Genomic DNA, 25,129 nt, shown 5'->3' on the forward strand with positions numbered 1-25,129 from the left:
TGCTGTTTTATTGTATGTAAACATTTTTATTACAATATTTCCTCTTATGCAAGGCATTTTGGCATTCATATCTTAACATGGAGGCCACTCCTGTTTGTTTCTCTAGAGTGGTCACTTTGGAAAGTATTGAAAGGCTGATGTTGAACATTGCCACTGCAACACACTCAAGATGTTAGTGGTTTTCTTTGCTGCAATGAACAGAGACCAAGGGACATTTGAGCTGCCGCATTCTATGTCTGCCATCATGTGAGTGAGGCCAGGGGATAGGACAGACCAGATCCAGTTCATGACTTGGTGGATCATGGAGTGCCCGACAGAGCACAAATAGGTGAAGAAATGATACAATGTCCACTGACTCCAGGTCATAGAACACATAAAGACTGAACTCTGTAGAGTGAGCATGTGTTCTAGAAAAGTTCAAGTCTCCCACTCAAGGCTTTAGACACAGAAGGAACCGAAAGAACATAAACAAGGGCACATGTACACTTACAGCAAAGGCCACTGCAAACAGGGCCCCAAAGACAGGTGTGGCTCGGCAACCCATCTCACAGCAATGCAGACACGCAATGGCTGACAGAGCTGGTGTGCCTCCTGCACAAAATTAGGACACTGGGGAGACACATGTGGCCCACAAGAGGCCACGTGGAAAGAGCTATTCAGTTTCATCCAAAAAAGACACTCTGAAGCACAAAACTGTTCATGAGCTCTCCAACTCTACTTCCTGGCTGCCACCCAAAAAGCCTATGCTCGAGACACACACAAAGGCCACGTGCAAACGTGACCATGAACCAACAACTCCAGTGAGAACAGAATGAGGTAATGGCATTGTGCCTGGATTGTCAAGAGGGTGGTGATGGCCAAGGGCCACAGTCAAACAGCAGACCCTCATCTGAGGCCAGTGGGAGCACAGGTATCCGGGATTTGCTCTGGAGGGAGAACGAACGAACAGCTCAGCTGTCTAGACTTAGTCTCGGGGTGTGCTGTCCGGGATCCACAACTAAGCTCGTCTGCAGTTGACACCATGAGTTCTAGACGCCCAGCTCTCTCCATTGCTTCTCATCCCTCCAGCCTGGCCATAGCTGTGTCCAGCTTTGTCCACATTAGTGATTTCTGTATATAAGGAGGGTACCAAATACCCTCTACAAGGTTCCCCAGGTCTCCCCAGGAGCTTCAGACAACCATAGAGGATCATGTCTATTCTTGGAGTGACAAGAGCCTGCCCAATTTTACAGTCTGACCTCCCAAGGGGCTCACCTGAGCCTCCCACCTTTCACACAGAGGCAGAAATGTGCTGTGTTATCATCAATGACTGTGGTGGACAAGCCGACCTTAGCAGTTCTTCAACCCTAAACAGACCATGCAGAGCTCACCCTCACAGGCCTCATCCCCACTCCAACAGGTCAGAGGGACAGGAAGGAAGTTCCCATAGAAGGCAGAAAACTGGAGAGAGAGAGAGAGAGAGAGATTGGGGGGGTAGAGGGAGGGGAAGAGGGACAGAGGGGGAAGAGAAAAGCACAGGCGGGGTATTGCTGGGTCAGGGCTGGGAGCAAGAAGGAGTGTGAACTCAGTGAGGCTTCTGTGATGATGCTCAGGCTGAGGACCACAGGCTGAGGTGCCGGGCTGCTGGTGATTTTGGAGGGGACAGACTCAGCACACCTTCCCAGACTGGCTATTGTCCCAAGGGGGCAGAGACAGGTAGTCCTGATGCTTTAGGGACTTGAAAAACTGAATGGCTGGCGCCTGGGGCATGGGCTGATAGGGAAACTTTTTCACAGACAAGTCCTGGTCTAGGTCCTCAGTCTTAGAACACAGACCTGGAGAGGGTGGCTTGCTGTGTGGTGAGAGGGAGCCAGGTCCCAGACCAGGGAGGAAGCAGTAGTCCCCAACCTGCTGAAGAACAAGGAGGCCTTCGGGATGTGGGGATGCTGGGCCCACTTCCTCCCTGGGCTCTCCTGGGATCTCTGTGGGGCTGCTTGCCACAGAAGGAGCAGGATGGCCTGGAGGGGACTTGGCAGCCTGGCTCACACTTGGAGGCAGCTCCACATAGTCCTCAAACCCTGGTGGCCCTAGAGCAGGGCTTCCAGAGGGGACCCCGGGCAGCTTAAGACAGAGACTGGGACTTTGGGCTGAGGGCAACCCTAGAGAGGGGCCCAGAGAGGTAGACAGGGGCCCTGTGGGCAGAGTGAGCACCGGATCTCCAGGAGTGACATAATCAGAGGCCATCATACTGTCCTCAGGGCCCCCAGAGCTTATGGGCAGAGTCACTGGGTTGTCCCTTGCCTCCTGTTCCTCCACACTCAGCTCAACTGGAGGGTTCTCCTTTGGCTCCACAGAAGGGCTCCCTGAGGTCTCCAGGCTGGACCCACACTGCACATCCACAGCCTGTCCCTGCCCCATTACCTGGGACAATGGGACCAGTTGCACTTGACCTCCAGGGGGCAGACACATGTACTCCAAGGAGCCTGGCAGTGCTGGCTTCAGGCTCCCACCCACCTGGGGGGAACCCAGCTGGTCTGGGAGATCAGGCAGGGAGTGGGATTGGGGAGGCCCCAGGTAGGGCCCATTGAAGTCAAAGCTGGGTAATTGCTTCCTAGGTCTGCTAGAAGGAGTTGGTCCCTCTAGTTGAACATTGGGAAGTTGCTCTGTGGATTCAGATGAGGCAGCTGGGGTTGTATCAGGACCAGGTGGTGGATCTCGATTTATGTTAGGGTCCTCTATAGTGAGAGGTGACAGGTCGTTGTCTTCCAAATGTGCATATGACACCCTGTCGGGACAATAGAGGCAGAGATGTTGAACCTAGGCACTTAGTGTATAGAAAGAGCAGGTGAGCTCTAGGAAGGCCTGAATCCCCTCTGGGCCTCACAGTAAGCACTGAGGCATGAGGTCCTGTGACTGACATGGTGTATGTCCAGTGTCCCAAAGTATCACGTGCTCAGGGCTCAGTTCACACCACCATCCTAATGTTTGCTCTCTTCTGCTCCTTGTAGCAAGTGTGAACCTTCAGGGCTGGGTTCACACCTGCCCATATGGGGCTGCTGACTCCCTGACACGTGGGCTTAGCAGACTGAAGTCCCACAGTGTGCACTCTCAGTCACCCATGAGGCCATTGTAGTGCAGGGTTTACATAGGGCACCTGGCAAGGAGAGGCTTCCTGCTCCGGGATGCTGCCTCTGGTCCCTTGTCTGTTTCATGCCAACCTGGGAGTCAGAAAAAGTCTTCCTCATGCCTACCTGGAGTGCTGCTTGCTACAGTGGGCAGCCTCTCCTCTTGTCTATTCAGAGACTAACAGGCTACCGTGATATGCACCATGGACAGGTTCCCTCCCACAGGATCCCCAAGGGTCAGAGCCCAACCACTCACCCCTGTTGCTCAGCAAGAAGCCTGCTCTGTGGCCCCTGGGGAGGGGGGTTCTTAGTGGCGAAGGCTGCCATGCTGCCAGGAGCCCAGAGACCTTTACCTCCACCCTAGAAAGGAAAGGTCATTTGTGTCTGTGAAAGTGGTACCTCAAGAAGGAAGGAACAGTGAAGGAATCATGTGCATATGGTGTCTTCCATAAGCTCCAGACATGGGAAGAATGCCCCATGGTAGGGCCCATCTCAGGCCTCTGACTCCAAGAAATTAAGAGGCTTCCTAGGGGTTGTGTTTCCTTAGCCCTAAAGCTCCTGAGGTAAGCAGCCATGCTGTTCCCTATAGCTTTTCTCATGGCACTGGTGTCTCCCCATAACCATTGTTCTGTGAGACATGGACAGCCATGTCCTTTCATTTCCATTCCTGTCTCAGGAGCTGACCCCCTGGAGACACCCTGGCTGTAGTCAGCTCTCCTACCAGCTCTAAGGCATCTTGCTGTGCAGTGCTCAAGTCCTGTCCTGGAGACACTCAGCCCTGTCTCTACCTCCAGGAGCCGACTCTTCTGAGCCATTTTGGGCAGGAGAAGGCTCTGAGTTCTGTCTGTGGCTCCAGAGAGAACGCAGGCCAATTTGTGAGACTCCTCCTTCGAGCACCCAGGCAATACCAGCTACTCACCTCCTGCTGGCCTAGCCTTCCAACTTTCCCACACTTTCCCATGAGGACAAGAATGGAACCGGGAGCCAGCAGCAGGGCCTGCCTTCCTACCTGGAACAGGAGGCTCTTGCTGGGGTTGGGGATCTTCTCCTTCCACTTCCTGTACGTCCTGGAAGACAGCAGGAGGGTGGGGACATGTGTATGCGAGGTTCCATAGACCTCTGTGCCAGCTACTTCTGTGCCCATGTATAGAAGGAAAACTGAAACCAGGGGAGTGAATGGTAGGCTGGGAATGAGAGTGTGCCCAACTGTGTCATCTCTGTGACCCCGGAGCCCAGTTTCCACTTTCCTCTGCGCACAGAGTGCACTTACCTGTACCCATAGACACAGCCAAAGCGAAGGACCAGGAGCAAGATGAGGATGAGAAAGACGAGGATGAGGACTATCCACAGCGTGGGCATCACTTGGTCAACAAGGAGAAGCAGCATTAGATGGGAGGCACAAGCTGCAAGCTAATGGAGGAGGCTAGTGTCTCCCATACCTTCTGTGAGAAAGGCCAGGTACCTGGGAAGAAACCCTGGGTCCATACCCTGTCTTCAATATGGGAAGTTCTGCCCTAAGCAGCAGCAAGTACCCTGCGCGGGGGATGACTGAGCTTGGCAACTGGGGGGACTTCTTGAAATAAAGAGCATGGGCTATGGCTTTCTGATCCAGGGAGGGTCAAGGAGATGGGAAGGTTTCCAGCAGAAGGTCCCCTAGCCTTCTTGATTGGAGCTGTGTAAGTTCCCTCCCCATCTCCGGAGTTCATGGCTCTAGCCCTCTTTCTTCCAGAATGACTCTCACTCTGAGATCCCCCCTTCTGACAGGGCTGACTATGTGGAATGCTTCATTACAATCCCCCACCCCACATCCACCTTGCACACTGTGTGTCAGGCAGTCACTATGGGACGCACCAGCATTGAATGCAGGTTTCAAGGGAAGGGAAATCAGCAGGACGAATGGGTCCCACCAACCTTTCAACTTCTCTGTGTACATAGACTAGCTGGCAGCCATTGTAACAAGAAACCCACCTTGGCTCATCATGGCTGCCACAAAGGCTAAGAAAATTAAGAGCCCTATATAAATAGAGGCCTGGGCTCTAGCTCCTCTCTCTCCCTAAGTCCCCACTTACAGTGTGTGTAATATACCAAGTGCATTCTGCAGTGATGGACACAGGGTAGAGTGGCTCTCTGCCTCCCTTGCCCTATGCAGTGGGGCTGTCCCAGGAGTGTGGTGGTGGCTGAGGGACATACCCCAGTCAGTCGTCCAAGTGTACTCATTGCTCCACTCGCTCCAGATCCCATCGTAGTTAGAGATGGGCTTGACCCTCACCCTGGCACAGTATGTGGTGTCTGGCACCAGCTGGGGCAGGTCCATGCTATGGGCTCGATCTAGGTTCTCTGTCTTGCTGTCCTGCAGAGGCAGATGTGCTGAAGCTGAGCTATCAGCCAGGTACAGGGGCTCAGCTGCCTTCCTGGCAATTACCCCCAGATCCATTGTTTCTTTAGTCCAGCCCAGGATGCCATTCCAGAGCCTACTATAACCAGCCACTGTGGTGGCCCCAGATATCAGCCCTTCCAGCCCTGACAGCTGCATCCAGGCCCAAGACCAGGCTATCTCCACCTCCCAATTTGTTGCTGTGCCTTGGCCTTTTTGTCTGGTCCAGGAATACCATGCTAGTTTGCTGGGTCCTAGCTTAGGAGTTGGGGTTAGGACCACCTTTCTCCTGACTCTCTGCTTGCCTCAGTTTCCCACTTCCTGTCTGAAGTTAGAATCCTAGCTGAGTGGTCCTGCTTTAGTCTCTGTGGAGCCCCAGGGTCTGAATCTAGCTGGCAGGCCTTTGCATGTGTGGTGCATGCTGGCCAGGACTTGCCCTCAGCTTAACCCACAGCAGCTGTCCCACTGGTCAGATATGCTTCCATGGAGGAAATACACCCAGGCCTTGGTGATCTTTGAACCCTTCATTCCATTCCTCTGCCAGTCTGGCTCAAGGGCAGCACTGGTCATGTGACCGTGTCATGTCACCTCTCCGAGCCTGAATCGCTCATCAAGAAATTGGACTGTCTCCTGTTGACCATGTGGGTGCCAAGGTACAGGGGTCACCCCCTTTGCAAGTAGGGCTCCCTAGAATGTCCTTTCTTTCCTCTACTCCCTGTCTGTAACATCCCATGGGTCCTGGAACTTACCTCCCAGCTGTCCGATTTCTTCTTGTACTGGACCTGGAATGTGTGCTCAATGAATGAGTAAGCCATCTTCTGAGTTTCCCAATGCAGGCTGTAGCTGTCTCTGTTCTTGGTCAGGTTGAGGGTTGGAGGCTCCATCTGGACTGGAGGGAGGATCATTTCAGGGAATGTCATCATGCCCTTCCCCCAGCAGGATGTTCCCCATTATCCAAGCTTGTCTAATGAATTCTTCACGCTGGTCCCATATCCCTAACCCCAGCCATTCTGACTGTTTTGAACTCTATGGTTGTTTGAATGAGAATGGTCCCATAGGCTTATGTGTTTGAGTCCTTGGTCTGGTCCCCAGTTGGGACTGTTTGGGAAGGTTGAGGAGGTGTGGTCTTATTGGAGGAGATGTGTCAGTGGGTCATGGCGCTGGGGCTTTTATTTGTACTTTGTTTTTGGGTTGTGGTTCAAGATGTGAGCATGATGGACCATGACTTTAGTTCTAGCACTTAGGAGACAGTCAGGACGATGTACACGGGTGTGAGGTCAGCCTGGTCTGCAAGGTGAATTCCAGGACATCCAGACCTACAGAGAGAAACTCTGTCTTGAGAAATCAACTAGCCAACCAACCAACCAACTAACCAACCAACCAACCAACCAACCAACCAACAACCAAGCAGTCAATCAAGCAAGCAAGTAACGAAAGACATGAACTCTCAGCCCTTTCTCCAGCTTCCTGCCCCTGTTCCCTGCTTTGACTGCTCTGCACCATGAACTCTCACCCACTGGAATCGTAATCCCAAAGTAAACATTCTTCTATAAGTTACCTCGGTAATGATGTCATAGCAATAAAAAAGTAACCAAGGCAAATGCCCATCATTACTGCATCACAGTGTTACCCCATGTTGGGCCACGAGGGAGGGGAGCACCTGAGGTAAGTCAGGGTGGCCCAAAGCTTGTTGGTGCTTCCCTGCTAGTGTTTAAATACAAAAAAATAAAAACAGAAAGAACCCATGTCTTTCTACCTTGGTCCATTGACTATTCCACCCCTGGGCAACATACTCAGTTTGTGGGAACTCCTGCACTCTGTTCTCCCCTTCCCCCATGAGGTCCTTTCATTTCCCCATTTTACACAGGGAAAACTGAGTCTGGAGAAGATAAAACTGGGCAGTGGAGAGCCCTGTCTCTATTTTTCTGTGTTAGCTGGGGCCCTCTGCTGCTTCAGTGACCCTGGGAGTTGCCTGACATCAGTACGGGCTGGCAAGTCCTTGCTGTTCTGAAAGTGTCCCCTACATGGCTGTGTCACACACCCGAATCACCATCTCACCATCGCACTGTGGACAAACAGAAAACTGGGGACTTTGGGTGACAGCCCTGTCCAGTGAAAGAGTAGACAACAAAATGAGACTTGGGCACACATTCAGGCTTCCTCATGTTGCCTGTTGTGCCTTCTCAGAGAGGTGGGCACTTTAAAGTAAGGCACTCAGTCACCTTTTATCTCTCCATCAAAACAAAAGAGTCATAGCTTGTGACATCAGAGGGCTTTCACAAAAATAATTCAGATGGCTCTAAAACATGGAGGGGTCCCTTGAATCAAGGACCTCCTTTTCCTGGAGCAAGGCCCCCAGGAAGAAAATGATAGATATGAGCTCAGGTGACAAAAAGATTGCCTACCAAAGAGGACAAGCATTACTGGTTGGCTGGGAAGTCTCCCTTGTGTCAGGGTCCTTGCCCTGTGACAGGAAGGTGGCACATAGGTCTGTAGGGACACAATCTGTGGGCATCTACTCCTTCCAGGCAGGAAAGTAAAACAGAGAGCCAAATGGGAGAAATGGGAACATTAGCTGTAGGAGGAGTTGGAAATCTCAGAGGCAAAAGAGGTAGAGAAGGACGATGGTCCAGGCAAGAGGCAGGCATGAAACTGGGTGGAAGCTGTGGGGAAGGAGAGCAGAGACTCTTGAGGGCAGACAGTATGGTCTGCAGGAGGGCTTGCCTGTAGCTTCCCTGTCCTTGAAGACAGTAGAAACATATTAGAATAAATTTTCTTTCAATCTCTCTTTCCATCTCTCTGTCTCTATCTCTCACTCTGTTGCACATGCCTCCATGGGGGTATGGGAGACTGTGATGGTGTGTATATGCTTACACTAGGGAGTGGCACTATTAGGTGTGGCCTTGCTGGAGTAGTTGTGTCACTCTAGGTGTGGGCTTTCAGAACCTCATCCTAGCTGCCTGGAACTCAGTGTTCTGCTAGCAGCCTTTAGATGAATCTGTGGAACTCTAGGCTTTGCCTGAACCATGCCAGCCTGGATGCTGCCATGCTCCCACCTTGATGATAATAGACTGAACCTCTGAACCTGTAAGCCATCCCCAATTAAATGTTGTTTTTTTATAAGATTTGCCTTGGTCATGATGTCTGTTCGCAGCAGTAAAACCCTAAGACAGGATCTATATATAGGCATGCAGAAGCCAGAGAAGGATGGCTTTTGTCTTCTTTCTGTGTTCTTAAGACTGGATCTTGCACTGAACCCAGATCTGGTGAGCAGCCAGAAAGCCCCAACTATCCCCCTGTCTCTTGACAGGAGGATATGATCATGCTCAAATTTTTATGTGGGTGCTGGAATTTGAACACACGTCCTCAAGCCTGTTCATCAATTGCTTTCACCCATTGGGACATATGCTTAATCCAAAAATAGTTATTTTTTATCACTTTGAGTGAAAAATCTGCAATTGTCTGAAAGTGGCAAAAGCAAAGATGCCAAAGAAGCTCTTGTGTTTATTGGCATAACCTAATGGACCCCTATAGTACTGGGAACTCAGACAGAGGTAGGGCACACTCACTGTGGTCATAGCTCAGGATTAACTTCCCTTGTTCCAGGTGCTTAACAGAGACTGTGTACTGGCTGTGTGCCCTGGGCTCAGGCACAGGTAGACTGCAGCGGTAGCGGGTGTAGACGTTGGCCTGCAGCTCCTTCACCACCGGAGAGCATTTCTCCTCCCTGGGGGAAATACAGTTGAGCTGAGAGCAGGGTTGGGGGAATGTCAGATCCAGCTAAGACCTCAAAGAGGTATGGTCCTGGGGGTAAGAAGAAGCAAGGCAAGATGGACAGGGGACACTCACGGAGCTGCAGGGCTGGGGCGATAGAAGAGCCCAAAGGTAACAGAGCCAGTCGTCTGGGTCCACACCTCCCAGGAGCAGTGGAGGGACTGGATCCCATCAAAGAAGCATTGAAGGTTCTGTGGCTGGGCCTTGTCCCCTGTGGGAATATACCCTCATTCAGTCAGTCCACCCTCCCTCACTAATTGAGACCTGAGGTTAATCACACAGAGGAGATCCTTGAAATCAGCAGAACCTGGCTGTGAACATCAGCCCAACTCTGCTCTGAGCCTGTCTGCTGTGTGTCCCCAGCTAGGGAAGAATCCAGTACATCTGCTCCATCTTGTGAGAGGTGGCCCAGCTCTAAATATTGAGTGTTTAAATGAACTCAGGGACACAGGTGACCCTACACACAGCCCAGCACTTGTAAACACATGGGCCTATGCTGCTGCTATTGAGGTCATTAACAACATGTATGCTGCCATAGAGCCAAGAGTGTGTGACACAGAGTGGCCCAGAGAGACTACTGGGGACATAGGGCTGGTGGGAGGCTCCAATGATGAGGCGAGGTAGGGCAGATCCTGGAGCCTCACTCGGACCTAGACTGTCCCCACTTCTAGTCTCCTAAAAGGGGCACATCCTCCCAGCTCCATTACCTGGCTGGGAGTCCCATTGAACCTCTGGGCTCCATCTGCTGGGTCTCCCAGACAAGCTTGAACCCGGGGACAGCCAAGTGCGCACACGGGCAGCATAGATGCTGTTGGGTAGGAATAGCTTTGGCTCGAAATTCACCTGAAAGTTGGTAGTGTGGAGGCTGGAGGCATCCTGTGGAGATATGGGAGCTGAAGGAGGAACCTGACATGCTGTCACCCAAGGGAGGGCACAGACATCTCAGCATCCTACCTCCCAGGAGTCCTGAAGCCGCTTATAAGCCACTTCAAACTCTATGTCCTTTGATGAAAGCCAGGAGACCTGGGCATCCCCAAGGGACACACTCCACTCCAGCAGGAAACGATCCTCAGAGGAGCTGATGCTGACGTTCTTGGGAGGGGGTGGCTGCACTACAGGGAGGGAAGCAGAGGGTTAATCGGGTTGCACACCGAGGGAGCTGCGGGTAGCCTGGTGGTCTGGGTGCCAGTTTGGCTGACCCCCTTCAGCTTCAGGCCTGAAACCTGCAAACTGCAGATTTGACAGTAATTCTGCCCTACATCCTCTTCAGTGGGGCCTCCTCCTGCCCTGCTGTGCACTGATGCTTTCTGACCAGCAGACGGTGCTGTGAGCCAGGGAGCCTCCTCTCTTGCTACACAGCCTCCTCACAGTTCAAGTGTCTACCACTGACTGTCCTTGCCTTGCATAAGTGTAGGACTGCCCTGATGACTTTCTTGGACTCCTGTCCCCAGACAGAAGCCCTTTTCCCTCTTCTTGTCCCACTGCAGCTCATTGTAAGCCCCATGTCTGTCTTGTCAAACCAGGCTAAGGGTTTCTTTTCCCTGTCCCCCTTTCCCTAGTTCAAGGCTAGAGATGCAGCTGTCTGTACCCATGATTTCCCTGCCATTGTCCAGCCTTTGGAACTTGATGCTTCCTAGAACACAGTGCACATGCCTGGTGTACCCATCATGCCCCACTCCCTCAGATCTCCCCCTTGCAAGCCCCCTTTGCACATGTGGTTTCCTGGCTAAGAATTGCTTCTGGCTCTGTGATCCTCCCAGAGCAAGGACTTGGCTGCAGAGCTCCTTCCTTCCTTATGGGAAGCCCTTCCTGATTGCCAGAGCCCTTTGCTTTCCATCCCTGGATGTGGCAGCTGGCACCTAACCCTTCAGTCTGCACCTCTGAGCCCCAGGGGCAGGGACTCTTTCAGACACCAGCAGCAATGATGTGATGAGAGCATTCTACCTAGCATTGTTGGTGGGCAAAGAGGACTCACAGTGTCCCCCTGAGAGTCTGACATCTAAGCTGGGGCTTAGAAGAACAATACAAGCCAAGGTTTCCCCATTATTCTGCAGTGTGGGTGACATGTCGGCTACAGTCCCCAAGAGAACCACACAGATGATTTTTGGCCCCACTTAAGGTCATGCCGTGACAACGGGCCTTGTGGGCCTGCTGCCTGCACACTCTGTGGTCCAGAGAGGGTGGCGCAGACCCTGGCTCTGGGTCAGAAGCATGGAAAGAGCCTGACAATGTGACCTATCGTGGTCATCTCTGCTCCACAGTCTAATCGGAGAACCTCTGTGGATCTCAGAGCCTCTGCAATAGGGCAAGGTGTTGCAGCCATGGGCCAAAGCAACAGAGAGCAGAGTTCTGTCACCTGGAAAGTCCTATAGGAGGCACAGGCACAGCTCTTCCTGTGGAGGAAGCTTTGTGGCTTGATAGGTGGCAGAAGCAGCTGGAACAGGATTATCCTCGAGCAGAGGCCCCACATCATATCTCTTCCAACCCCAAGACATGGTCCCTAATTCTGGGAGACCCTCACTCTAGCCCATCCCAGTATCCTGCCCGTTCTTGCACCCACTGCCTAGGCAGGACCCCTGATCCTCACCATGCTGGGCAAGTGGGACCATGAGCTGGATGCCCAGATCACGATCTGGCTGGAAGGAGTAGTAGTCTTCGTTTGTGATGGAAAATCGTGTATAGGGGATGACACATCTTCTGGGCACACAGCGGTGGGATGACGGGCACTCTGACCACATGAGTTCCTCACTGAGCTCACAGGACACTGGCTGTTTCCTGTTAGGGAGCATTCATTAGTTTCTACTATATATGTCAGATAACCAGGTCAAGGTCATTCTCTAGGGGAAGTTTGTCTGCTCTCCTCCCCTCTTCTGTATCTTCACCTGTATCACGTTACCTGTATCAAGGTTACTACTATTCCTGAGAAAAGAAACTGAAGAGACAAGGTCATAAGGCTTGCAGATTAGTAATTTCTCTGTAGTTGTGTAGCACCTAGAACAGCCAGTGACCTTCATATAACCGTAGCACTGTGTCCCAGGTCACTCTGAACCTTAGGATCACTTGGTAACTGCCTCAAAGCCCTGAGACCAAAAGGACCCTCTCCTCAAGTCCCCACTGGATTCCTACACTTGTGACATCAGAGCATGGTGCTCTTGGGCAACTCCCTTGCTGGCATCTTCTTTAGTTTGTATGCTTGTCAGTCTGTCCTATCTGTGGCCCTAATGACTTGTCCCTCAGTACTGGCTTTCCTGCTGTAAGCAAAACAGTCATGGGTCTGGTGGCAAGGAAAGTAGGTTTCATGTGTTTGTTAGTAGCAAGCAGGCAGGGATTGAGAGTGATAAAGTGAGTGACATGTTTTGGTGCAGGGATTGATTGGTTAGGATGATGAACTAACAAGATAGTTCCATCCTGGTCATACTAAGGAGATTGGATGCTGGTGGTGGTTTCCAAGTTGGTCAGACTTGCATTTCATTGGGAGATAAACTTAGGAGTGTTAACTAAGGAGCAGAAAAGGATGTAGAAGACATTTAAAACCCTCATTCATAGTCATTTAGTCAAGCTGTCATCACTTCCCAGCTAATAAAGTGAGATGTGGAGACAGCAGAAGCAGGACAATCGCTGGATCAAGAGTGGAAATCAGTTTGTGGCATTTGGAGTCAGAGAAATGGATTCCTCAAGTAAAAGCATAGAGAGATGCTTTGTCATAGGCAGGGATGTCTGTGCTAGAGTTGGCCATCCTCCCCAGAGAGTCTCTGCCCATGAGCCCCCCACCCCCAAAGACTGCATGTAGAAAGGAAGCCAGGGCTTCATTTACAGATCTCACACTCTACAGTAGACAGGAGAGGAAAAGGAAGCAAATAGAACAGAAAGATTTGTCAGAGACATCAGGGGACCATGACAGTAGTAAAGGTAAGCTACAGGAGGTCATCCTGGTGGGTTGGGAGAACATGGATCAGGCCTGGCCATTTGGCTATGGGTATTTCTCAGTGGCAAGGGCAGTTTGGTTTCCTTGGAGATAGTCAAATCCTGGGGATGTGTGTTCAGGCAAGGAATACAGGAGAGACAGGAGGACTATGAGATCAGCAGCTCCTCTGGCCAGGTTGATGAGGAGTGGAGGAGAGAGACAGGATGCTCATGGCTGGAGAGGCCTATAGCTGCAGAAGCTGCAGGTATTGGGATGGCCGGGTAGCACACATGCGGGGTGACCGGAGATGATGGCCACAATCACTGACAACACAGTGGTGGGGAGAGAGGTGGTGGTGGCCAGCAGTACCAATGGGCTCAGTGGCACTCACTTCTCTAGATGGTGATAGAGGGTCATGTTGATTAGCCCCTGGGCATCCTCCGTGTCTGCCCAGCTGCAGATGATGTGGTTGGTGTAGTCATTGTAGCACTGCAGAGTCTTCAGAGGGACTGTTTCTGGCAAGGAGAAGCAGAGGATCAGGAGAGCCAGTCTCTCCCCTCCAGGTGTCCAGGTGTCCCCATCCCTTTCCCTCCTGTCCCACAGAAGTATATTTTCATTTGTTTGTTTGTTTTGAGACAGGGTCTTTCTATGTAACCCAGGCTGTCTGACACTTTCTTTGAAAACCATATAGCGACAAACTCACAGAGATCCTCTTGCCTCTGTTTCCTGGGGGCTCACATTAAAGACATGCACAGAAAGCCCTGGTCTCCCACTTCCTGCTGAAGCCCAGGTGACCAGGTAGAGGCCCTGAGCCTGGTGAGGCTGTGTGGTGGATCCTGTTGAGGACGCTCCTTTTCTGTCAGGAACATGAGATCCCAGTGGGTTCTCAGCCATGATATATGTTCTGTGCTGCACCTGCCCTCATGTAGTGCATTGCTCAGGCCTGACCCTGTTCTCTGAGGTGTCACTTGGTAGGACAGACACAGCAGTGCCTGAGAAGTAGCTGGTATATCCCTTTCTGGGTCCTTATCTGCTAAGCCTTGGCCTCTCTCTAAAGCTGGACGTGGTAAAGAGAAAGTGGCTCCTACATGGAGGAAATCCATGAGGCACTGTGACAGAATATCCCATAGGGCCTCTGGGTAGAGGAGAGGGCTAGAGATACTTCGGGAAAAGGTTTGTAGGTCAAGGCCCCCAAGAGCAATGGTTAAGGGAACAGGAAGTCCTTAGAGGAATAGGGGCTCTGAGGGAGAGGCAGAGAAGATGTTGGCTCCTTGGAGGTTGAAGTTTTAGGAGATACATTGAATAATATGGCTGGAGAGGGACACCATTGAGCTGGATGCTCCAGAGCCAGGCAAGGAGGAGCAGGGATATGAAGAACAGGGAAGAGAAGGGCCAGGGGCACCTCAAGGAGAGAAAGAATGCAGGAGAGACAGGAAAAACCAGAGCTGGATACAGTGGGTGGAGCTGCAGGGTTTCTGGGGGCTGTTGCGCTTCTGGTGGGTTCAGATCCTACCAGACTCAACACTGAAAAGGGAGATAAAGGGCAGGGTCTTCAGACTTACCTTCTACCTCTGTCACCCCGTGTCCCCAGCAGAGAGCCACCAGTGCCATGTAGCACAGCCCCCATGTGAGTGCCATTTGCTGGTCCATTTTGGCACTTTTGGTGACTGCACAGGAAGCTATGGGCAGGGGGGTGTCCTCATTGTCCTGGGGTTCTGTATTGGTGCTTGGCTGGGGGTTTGGCTCCACTCATCTTACAGGGCTTGTGATTCTTCCCTCCTAGACTGCATCCTTTTTGGCTGTAAGAAAATGTGTAAGGCTGAGAGCTGTCCAGTACACTGCGGATGCCAAGTGACCTGAACCCAGAGAAGAGGCCCTGATGCGTGCAACCCTGGAACTGTTCCCTTCTCTTAAGCCTCATTGTGCTAAAGCAGGAACATAGAAGAGATGAATTGATGGCCTCTGAGGCAGCAGATCCTTCCTCAGACCACACTGCAGTGTGGAGAGGTGAGAGTGAGGCTGCTGTTAAGCTTGCACCAGGCCACACAGAGGAGCTGAGACCCACACCTTTGATGGATGTGGCCATGGGGGCGGTGCAAGCCTAGGGGTGATTGATTCCTCTCTTGTTTCTGTCTCTGCACACACCCACCCAACCTTGTTCTGGAGCACAGGCAGAGCCTGGTGCTCTCCCTACCTCTGCTTAGTTTACCATCAGGTCTCCCACAGGCCCCTCTGCTTCCCAGTTCCCCTTTCTCTGAAGTCTGGGGATTTCCTTGTTTTCACTGAGTTCTTTTGGGAAGTACCAGAGTTGCAGAGCCATTGCTGTGACCCCTTACCCTATAGGCATTTGAAACTTGAGTCAAGATGCACACAGCCTACACCCATCTGTTCTTCTATCATCCATCTATCATTTCATCCATTTACCTATGTATTATTCATCTCTGTATGCGCACATCTGTTTATCCATTCTTGTATCCATCCATGTACCTGCATCATGTGCCTATTTATTCATGTATCAACTATCTGTCTGTCTGTCTGTCTATCTATTCATCTATTTATCTATTATCCATCTATCATCTATCTTTCAATCATCTATCATTATGTCTATAATTTATCTACCTATCATCTATCTTTTATCTATCTATGTATTTATGTATCTATCTATTAATCATCTATCTATCTATCTATCTATCTATCTATCTATCTATCTATCTATCTATCATCTATGTTTTTATCTTTATCTATCTCTTACCTATCAGCCATATACATCTCTACTCTTTGGACCCCTTGACTGCAATGAGTGTTATTTTACCTCCATAATGCTCAATATGAATGAAGGAGGAACCAGAAAAGAGCATAAAATGATGGAATATTCCATTGGAAAATGCTAAGATGATTGAATAACAAGACACACAAATCCCAAACCTCTGTCTCAGAAGCCTCCCTATATGTGAGGTTAATTAAAAAGTCCCATGCCAAGTCACATCAAACCTTTGCTGCTGGTGCCCTTGAGCTGTCAACCTTAAAGGTAAGCAAAAGATTCGTGACAACGAGGGATGAAAGGGTTTGCAGCCAACTGCCTGCTTTTCATAAAGCCAACAGAGTCACCAAGTAAGGGGGGGAAAACCAGATGTACCAATGACCAATGTCTTCATTGGGAGGAGACTGTCACAAAAGACCACGAATAGTTCATAAAACCACAGACATTTATTTCTTGAGTTTCTGGAAAGTGGCAAGGCCAAGGTCAAGGCACATGCAGGTTTGAGGTCAGATGAGACCTCTTCCTCACAGGTTTTTCTGGCTGCTACTGCCATAGTGGAGGCATCAAGGGATCGTCCTGGGATGTCTAATAGAAGGACACCAGTCTCCTGTACCCTCCCCCTGGGAAAGTAGTTTCCACATAAGGGTTTTGGGGTGCAGGAGTATTCAGTCCCTAACAACTGAAATCATGGAGAATAAGTTATCATCTACTGTAAAAGACAACAGGGCTGTGTCATCAAAAACCTACAGCACAGTATTTAAATACACACAGAGACTCCATGAGAGCAGGCACCTGAGGTTTAATGCCCACCATCAACCATCAACCATCAACCATCAACCATCAACCATCAACCATCAACCATCAACCATCAACCATCAACCAGGAAGTGTGCGAAGTGCTTTGGGGAAATCAATGCATCTTGGTCAAGGCAGCTGTTAGAATCCTTGCAGACAGGAAATGGTATAGGGATGTGGAGTGATGGGCCACAGTGCCACAGCTGTGTGAGGCAGGCTGGGACAGAGCCCAGGTGGGTTGACTGAGGACCCGCCCTCTCTCACCATGCTTCCCTGAGAGGTTGTGTTTCCTGATCATTGGTGTGCTATGTCTGCCCCAACTCAGACTGCTCTGTCATACTTATATTGACCAGACAGAGCCGAAGGAGAGAAAAGTTGAATCTATGAGCTTGTATCCCTTAGTTACTGCAGAGCCTAAAGCTATTTAAACACAGACTGCTGTTGTAAAAACAAAAACAAAAAATAAGAAGTCTTAAGATAGGAGACTCGGGATTTTAGAAAGATCAGTGCAATGATGAGTGACACCACAGAATAGACACCATAGAGAAGAACCCAACTGAGGGGGATGTGCAAAAATGGGGACAAGGACAAGGCAGGGGACACTCTCCAGAACACCGTGGAAGCACTGGAAAGGGGACCAAGCTGAGGATGAGGGATATGCATGGCCAGCAGTGGCCGCTTCCCTCACTGTCCCTTGCCTTTTGGGGATTATTTTTCACAAGAATAAAAGTAATAATACCCCTTACTCTCTCCTGCCACTAGGCAGGGTCACATGATTAAATGGTCACATGATTAAACGCCGTCCAAGGAGCCATGAGGGAAAGCCCTGTACGTATCTTTCCCACAGACTACTTAAAAGGCATGGGAAAAGTCCATTTGTTTTCACTTTTTTTTCTTTTCTTTCCTATATCTCAGAAAGGACGGTTGGCACTCCAGTCGCCATTTTGGATCACAAGGAAAGGACAGAAGCCACATGCAAAGCCTCATGTCCCTCTGAGGTAACCACCCCAGCCTAATGTCTGCTTTGGTTGCATGAAGGCAGAGAAGAAGTGTCCAGATGTTTCCTGAAAAGAAGTTATTCTATCATGTTTTTCAGGAAAGACAGATTTAAAGCAAGACAGGGTGCTGTATGGGAACAGAGAAAGCAACATGCCTTGCAGATATGTAGGGGAGATTTGCACTGCAGGAAGCAACAGTGAGGCAGCACACAGCAGGGGCAAGAGCCAGGCAAAACCTCAGATGACTAAGGTGGGAGGTGGCTCTGAGGTGGTGGAGGAGGACGGGGGTGGGGTTGGGGGGAGGAAAGAGGAGAACTGAAAATGGGCTGAGACCGGCCTGGCTTTACGAGGGCTCAAAAATGCTAATTAAACCCAAGTGCTGGTGTAGAATATAAGTAGGAGGGAGCATTGACCTTAAAGATTGAGGCAGGGCCTTGGGGGGCACACAATTCCAGCTGCTAGTGAGAAAGGATTATTCCAGACTAGGAATGTGGGGCTAGCCTGGGCAACACAGTGAGCACCAGTCTGAAAACAAAACAAGTTAGGCTTGATAGCCTTTGAAGATGAAGGGTAAGTATAGAGAGATGAGGACCTAGGGAAAAAGGGGCAGGGTGGAGGTGGCAGAGAGGGAGAAGTGCAGGAAACCAAAAGTGTTTGTACACCCTGATCCCTGAGTGTATGAAGAAATATGCTTAAGAGGAGGGCAGACAGAACCATTTCACAAACCAGTCAGATCCAAATTTCTTAAAGAAGTGTGTATGGTGGCCATGTTTGGAGCACTTCACCAGGGAAGGAGAGAAGCTCAAACGTCCACCCACAGTGCATCCACACCAAGAGGCTACAGGGCCAACTTACTTTCCAGGGCCATGGAAATGTTCAGTGTGCAAACCGTTCTGATGACCTGAGTTTGTCCCCCTGGTCCCCATGCCAGTGTCAGAGCCATAGAGGACTTGGGCTGCCCCAACCCCCGGCCAATGCTAGCACAGGAGAGAGTCCCAACTCTGTCTCCAGGGATCAGTGTGCTGAGAAGACTCCTGAGGCTTACAGGAGATGGTAACAAAGGATAGAGAAGGATGTGAATGCCCTGACTCAGCTGACTCTGAGTCCAAAACACAGAGCAGAAGAGGCGTGGGCATCTGCTACTAAACACCCATAGTCAGAGCAAAGATCAAAGCAATAGTGAATCTAACCAAGTGCATCAGAGCTCAGAAAGCTAGACTGCTGTCTCCAGCCACTGAGGCACAGAGGGACTGCACACTTGTGACTGGTGGCTTCTAATCAATGAGGGGACCACGCTTTTAAGTGAACTTATTTCTTTACATCCAGATCCAAGGTGAATTAAAGATCTGAAACCCAAAACTAAGCCATTAAGACCATTAAACTACGTCTTTAATTTTATATATATTCCATCACATGTAACCAAGTCTGAATGCATGGAATACTGGCTTGGCTAGAAATCATGTGGGTAAAGATGATGAAGTAGCAGGAGGGAAGCCTCATCCTGCTCACTAGGACTTTAGGCGGCTGTCACCTTCCTGTGCTTTTGCAGTGGGACCACTGGACAATTCCAACTGATATTTTAAAGACATCTCTGGGATCTGAGTGGAGTCAGCGATGCTGCAGTATTGGTGACCAGAGATGGAAGCTGCTCTGGTGTGCAGGGGAAGTGAAAAGGGCTCAGGGAGAGCATATGACCAAACCAGGACAGGAACAGAGCAGATAGCCATGAGAAAGGCATGGCGGGAGTGTTATGCATGGCCAAAGTGGGGAGGGGTTTGTGGAGTCAGTGAGACTGACAGATGCTCTGGGACCTGGAGAAAGGCAGCCAGTCTGCAGGGCGTCATCTCCTGGGTCTCAGAAGCCCTGGAAGGGAAACGTGACGCCAAGAGGAACGCTTTCCTCAGCTGGAGGAGAACAAAGGAAAGGAGGGGAGACATCAGTGATGAGCCAGGGGCTCTGCCAGAGCCATGGGTCCACTCGGCGGGGAGCAGCAACGCGTCTCACACATGGAAGGACTGCTGCAGTGAGTGAGGTGCTGGCTAAGAGGCAAGCATTGTCCATGAAATGAAGTGAACTTGGCACCCTGTCTGGGAGCTACAGACCAACACCCACTTGCATATATTCACAAGTGTAGAAAAATAACTATATTCTTCTGGGGACATTTTCTAACAGTCACTCTTCAGAACTGACTGGGTGACTTTAGTGGCCGCAGGGCTACTCTGGGTTCTTAGTTTTTGCTCTGTGGCGTGTACACACAGCGCAGTGTAAACAGTAGTTGCTTATAAACCTTCCTCAACTCCAAGCAGTGAGTGAAAAGCCCAGGGTTCTGGGCTCCTCCTATTCTGAATGATCTCAGAAATAAGCTCAGATGAGGTAGAATTTCCTCGATCCAGGACCTTTCAAATTCAGCAGAGGATGCTGCTCTGTGTCTTGGCCAGATTGGACTGGGTAAGTTAAAAGCCACGATTTCTGAATATATTCCTAGTCACAGAAATGCGTTTGCCACATCCATGATTCTGGTTTTTCTAACCACTAAAAAGTCAGGTGTCTGTGTCTTTTGTGTCATTCTTTGACATTAAATACTCATGAACTCATGACCTTTCCTACAGTCCTGGGTTATGAATAACTTCACACAATAAAAGCAAAACTGTTGAGTGGGGTTTCAGGGGAGAGGTACCAGGAGTGAGCACAAAAGTTTATTCACTCTGAAACTACAAGGAAACCAGATAGGAATTAATTAAGCTAGAATCTGAATATGCTAGTATGTTCTGGCAGGGCCTCTGAGGAGGGAAAACCCTACAACCAGGCCTAGAAGCTTGTATGGTGAGTCTACAAGCCAATCCTAGGTGCAGAAAGAGCCACAGGCACATACGCATGCGTGCGCGCGCACACACACACACACACACAAGCACACGCACACACATGCATATGTAAGACACACATCCATGCATACACTCCAGCAGCATGTACCTGACTACACTTAGGTACTCACCCCTGTAATGCTCTCTTATGGTGAGAATAGCTCAAGGCCTGATAGAGAAAGAATTGACCAGATCAAATTTGCTTTGAGAATTTAAGTAAGAGCAGTTGCTGTGGATAGAGGCACAGTGGGAAACTTCTTACAGAAAAATGAATGGTGCCCTGAGAGTGTATGGATCCTTTTATAATTTGGAATGGGGTCCCATGTTGACAGAAGGGGCAGCTATGGAAGACGAAGGATCCCCAAGTGTAAGGGGTCTCAGGTCACCTGCTTTGAATGTTGTGACATAATGTAGGAATGTTTAAATCGAAGAAGCTGTTTTTCCGGGCTGCTTGCTTTGTAGTCAGTGTTGCAAAAGAGGCTCAGCATTTGAGGAATTGCTAGAGAAAAGTTCAGGACACATGTAGAGGTCATATAGAGGTCATTAGAGGTCACACAGAAAGCAGCTGAGGAGAGGCCTTAGACAATGGAACTGAGCAATGCCATTATGAACCCTGGTCAAGAGGGTCTAGACCAGTGGCTCCCAACCTTCCTAATGCTGTGACCCCTTAAAACACTTCCTTATGTTGTGGTGACCTATAACCCTAAAATTATTTAATTGCTACTTCAATATTTTGATGTGGTTCTGAATCATGATGTAAATATCTGATCTGCTAGACATCTGACAGGAGACTGCCAAGGGGTCCCGACCCACAGGTTGAGAACCATCGTCTAGAGGACTGGTGGCAAGGGAGACAAGCACCCTGTGACACTCAGGTTCCTTCCTGAAGTGTGGCCAGACCAGAAGTAGTGAGGAGAGATGGTGAACAGGTATCTCTGTACTCAGCAGGTCTGGGTGAAGGGACAGTCCCAGGCCCATGCAACAAGTGACTTACTATGATTTCTGGTATAGACAGTCAGGAGATCCTAGAAGACTTCTCACTAGGGGAAGAGAGAGGTCTAGGGGCAGAGACAGCAGAGCAAGTGAGGGGGAGACTTACAGGACAACCTCATTGACAGCCTTGTGGTTCCAGTACGGACATTAGGTTCTAGCTAAAGGTTTCTTAGAGCCAATGGGGGGATACGGTCTGACGTGGCTTTTCAACCCATGCTGACAGAGAAGGAGTTTTCTTTTAAAGCTTTTTAAGAGGGCTGGCAAGATGGCTCAGCAGTTAAGAACACTGACTGCTTTCGTGAAGGTCTTGAGTTCAAAACTCACAACCATATGGTGGCTAACAACCATTTGTAATGAGATCTGACTCACGCTTCTGGAGTGTCTCAAAACAGCTCCAGTGTACTTACATATAATAAAATAAATAAATCTTTTTAAAAAAGAAGAGCTTTTGAAAAAGAGGTAGAGAGAGGGGAGATGCTGCACTACAAAGAAGTGAGTGAAGGTGCCTTTTCCTTCCATTGCCAGATTAGGTTCAAAGGCCCTGTGTACTGGGCGTGAGCAGAGGTAGAGGCCTGAATCTCAGGCAAATTCTTTGCTTAACATGATCACAGAGATTTCTGTCGAACAATGGCTAAAGAATGACCTCTGGAATACAGCATGTGGGATATATGGACAGGTTAGTTTATGATCTGTGAGACATGACAGTGGTCTCTGTCCGCAGAGGGGCTGTCTGTGCCCCTGTCTGGGAGGGACTGGTCCCTAGCTATGTGATGAGACACCTACCTGCTGGCACACTAGGTACAGAAGTGACATATCTGGACCCAAATCATCTGTGGTGATTTCAGAGCACAGTATGGTGTGTGTGTGTGTGTGTGTGTGTGTGTGTGTGTGTGTGTGTGTGTGTGTGTGTGTGTGTGTGTGACAGAGAGAAACAAAGAAAGAGAGAGAGAGACAGAGTCAGAGAGACAGAAACAGACACACAAATAGAGAGAGAGAGAGACAGAGAGAGAGACAGAGACAGAGACAGAGACAGAGACAGAGACAGAGACAGAGACAGAGACAGAGACAGAGACAGAGACAGAGAAAGACAGAGCTGGATGATCTGGTATGTCTCTGGGCACTTCCCAAGTAAGATTGTCAAATTATACCCAGTACCAAGGGATGTTCTACATCTCTGTCTCTGTCTCCAACACTTCTTCATCCTTGTAGGTAAATTTTCTCTACCCCCTCTCTTTCTCCTCTCTCTGTCCTTCATTTCTAGTTGAAACAGAGCAGACTATGTCTCCCACTCACCCTGTCCCACAGATGTGTGACCTGAAGCTCAGGACAGGGACTGAAGTAACATGTGGGTGGCAAAGTTAGAAGGAACACAGTGCTTAGCCCCATGTAGAGCTTTCAGGGTGTCTGTCCTTCCTGCCACCAGACCTCCAGTGATAAAGCTGTGTCCTCCCAGAGCCCCAGAGCCCCAGAGCACATCCTAACCATACCTCTTCCAGAGCCCTGACTTTGTTCCCTGCTCCAATGCTCCAGTGTGCCTCTCCTCTACTAACTGACTTGGAGTCTGAGACCTAGTCTTTCTAGAGAGTTCAAGGTTGAGGGATATGCTGCCCCAGCCCTGTCTTATCCTGTACTGTTCTACCCTGGAGACCCTCACAGCCCCTGCTTTGCGCCCATCCTCAGCTCCGCGTCAGGAAGCCAGACACTTACCTCTGTGCTTGGGCGACAGGCAGCCTCCTTCGGGAGCCTCCAAGTGCCAGTGAGCTGCAGGCTCTTCCTATTTATTTGTGCCCCATCTGGAGGAAACAGAGAGCAGATTGAGGAAGTTGCCAGTGCCCTTTCGCAAGCAGCTTCGCTTACTTCTCAGAATTGTGGACACTAGCCTCTGATAAGACTCACGACATTTAGTTCTGCCAGAGTAGCTCGCTCCCCACCATCTCCCCGTGAGCTCTCATGTGCCCTTCAGGTCTCAGCCTGGAATGGCCTCCTCCTCACCCGCCTCCCTGACTCCTCTGGAGGAAGCAGACAAAGAGAGCAATAACCACCTCCCTGCAAGTGTGTACCCAGAGCCAGGCAGAGCTGGGGAGGACCTGAAGGGCACCACTTCTTAGCATGTGGCCTTATGCAAATCAGCTACAGGTGGCCTCTTCAAGCCTTGAGACACCTTGGGGTATTTTTCTAGAAGGACATACAAACCAGAAAGGTTTTGAGGGTATGCCATTGACATGGAAAACCTAAGTTGACAACAGTCAGTAGGCAGTGGGAGCAGTCTTGATCCCTGGCTGTCAGCTTTGGCTTTCCTTTCTCTGTCCTGCCATAGAGTCCCTGTCATCTTCTCCCTTCTTGCTCTTCAGAGCAAGTGATGTTTTGTCTCCATTCCCCTCCCCCAGTGCCCAGCCACGGCCCAGAGGAGGAACTCATGACTGGGTATAAAGTGAATGAAAGAATGAATGAATGAACAATGAATAACTTGAGGCTGGTGGGGTTAAGAGGAGGGGAGTGAGTCACTCTCTCAGGGCAAAATTTAAAGAGCCACCAAAACCCTTTCATAGAAATGAGTGATATTTTAATATGGTAAATACATTCAAATAAGTGTAAAAATACAAGCATTGAAATGTCATATTTTTTTAAAGTAGCTTCAGTGATACACTGGTAATTTCTTATCTCCCAATACAGAGCTACAGAGATAGGAGACAAGACAGTAGGAGAGGGGCCCCTGGGCAGGGGGACAACAGTTAGTTTAGGATGAATAGAGTGGGGTCCCAAATGGTCAAAACCTCCCACCAACCTCTGGCCTGATTCTTTTGTCAGAGATCAGTGTGCCCGAATCTTACACTTCTAATCCACAACACTGCAGACCCTGATGTCCAGACACCAATGGGTTTGTTTTACTTCTTATTTTCTTTTATTCAACAGAAAACGAAAGTCAAGAAGTTCGCTGGCTGACTTGTCGTGAGAGATGCAATCCATGGGGCACACGGCAGGTGTCTTGGTTCACAATGGTGTTCACTAGGTACTTAGTCAAGCCTTTCTCCCCGTGCAGGAGCTATGTCATAGTCATGGCAGCAAACGACACAGAGTATGGATTGTGTGATACCTATGAGAGGCTCTCATGGAACATGGGATACCCACACAAGGCAGGTGGTCTCTGTCTGATAACTGGATTCACCGTCCTATGTGGCCTTGAAATTCAGAGAAATTAGTGTCTCCTCACACATTGCATAACTATTTCTCCATGTATCTTACTGTTTGAGGAAATTGACACATCATCCAGACAGCCATTGAAATCAATGCATAAATGGTCATGTCCACCATCCCCACCTAGACGGGACACCCGGACATGTAAAATTGACAAGAAATCCTTGATCGTTAGATCATACATCAGGGACAACATGTCTTGTTGGACAACCTACTACGTTTTGGGATCAGTGTCAGACTAGGACTCAATAGGGTCTTTGTCACCAACCTCCTGCTACTTCCTTTAAATACCCATTGCTTTCTTAATACAGACTGTCCCCAGGTAAACGTACCCTTGTCCTAAGAGATCCATTCTCACTCAATTTCAGATC

At 49.8% G+C, this 25,129-nt stretch overlaps 1 protein-coding gene across 1 annotated transcript; it reads right to left on the reverse strand.

The window, feature by feature from the left end:
* On the reverse strand, nucleotides 1-23,348 carry LOC110310481 (cytokine receptor common subunit beta). Its single transcript, XM_021183474.3, has 14 exons — nucleotides 23,271-23,348; nucleotides 14,719-14,955; nucleotides 13,548-13,671; nucleotides 11,840-12,027; nucleotides 10,207-10,364; nucleotides 9,960-10,128; nucleotides 9,328-9,463; nucleotides 9,048-9,205; nucleotides 6,228-6,367; nucleotides 5,295-5,454; nucleotides 4,375-4,465; nucleotides 4,114-4,171; nucleotides 3,361-3,464; nucleotides 1-2,764 (listed from the first exon to the last, which is right to left on the reverse strand). Exons 2-14 carry the CDS (start codon nucleotides 14,804-14,806, stop codon nucleotides 1,648-1,650), a joined length of 2,691 nt encoding a protein of 896 aa, XP_021039133.2. The 5' UTR covers nucleotides 14,807-14,955; nucleotides 23,271-23,348; the 3' UTR covers nucleotides 1-1,647.
* Between the last annotated feature and the right edge of the window lie 1,781 nt (nucleotides 23,349-25,129).

The sequence above is a fragment of the Mus caroli genome, unplaced genomic scaffold, assembly GCF_978045245.1.
Source record: "Mus caroli unplaced genomic scaffold, Mus_caroli_1 scaffold_16, whole genome shotgun sequence".
NCBI lineage: Eukaryota > Metazoa > Chordata > Mammalia > Rodentia > Muridae > Mus > Mus caroli.

Coding starts and splice junctions, on each gene's coding strand:
- LOC110310481 (XM_021183474.3), bottom strand. CDS start 14,806: ATGGACCAGCAAATGGCACTCACATGGGGGCTGTGCTACATGGCACTG. Junction 13,672..14,718: donor CGGGGTGACAGAGGTAGAAG/GTAAGTCTGAAG, acceptor TCTCCTTGCCAG/AAACAGTCCCTCTGAAGACT. Junction 4,466..5,294: donor CACTTGGACGACTGACTGGG/GTATGTCCCTCA, acceptor TTGTTGACCAAG/TGATGCCCACGCTGTGGATA.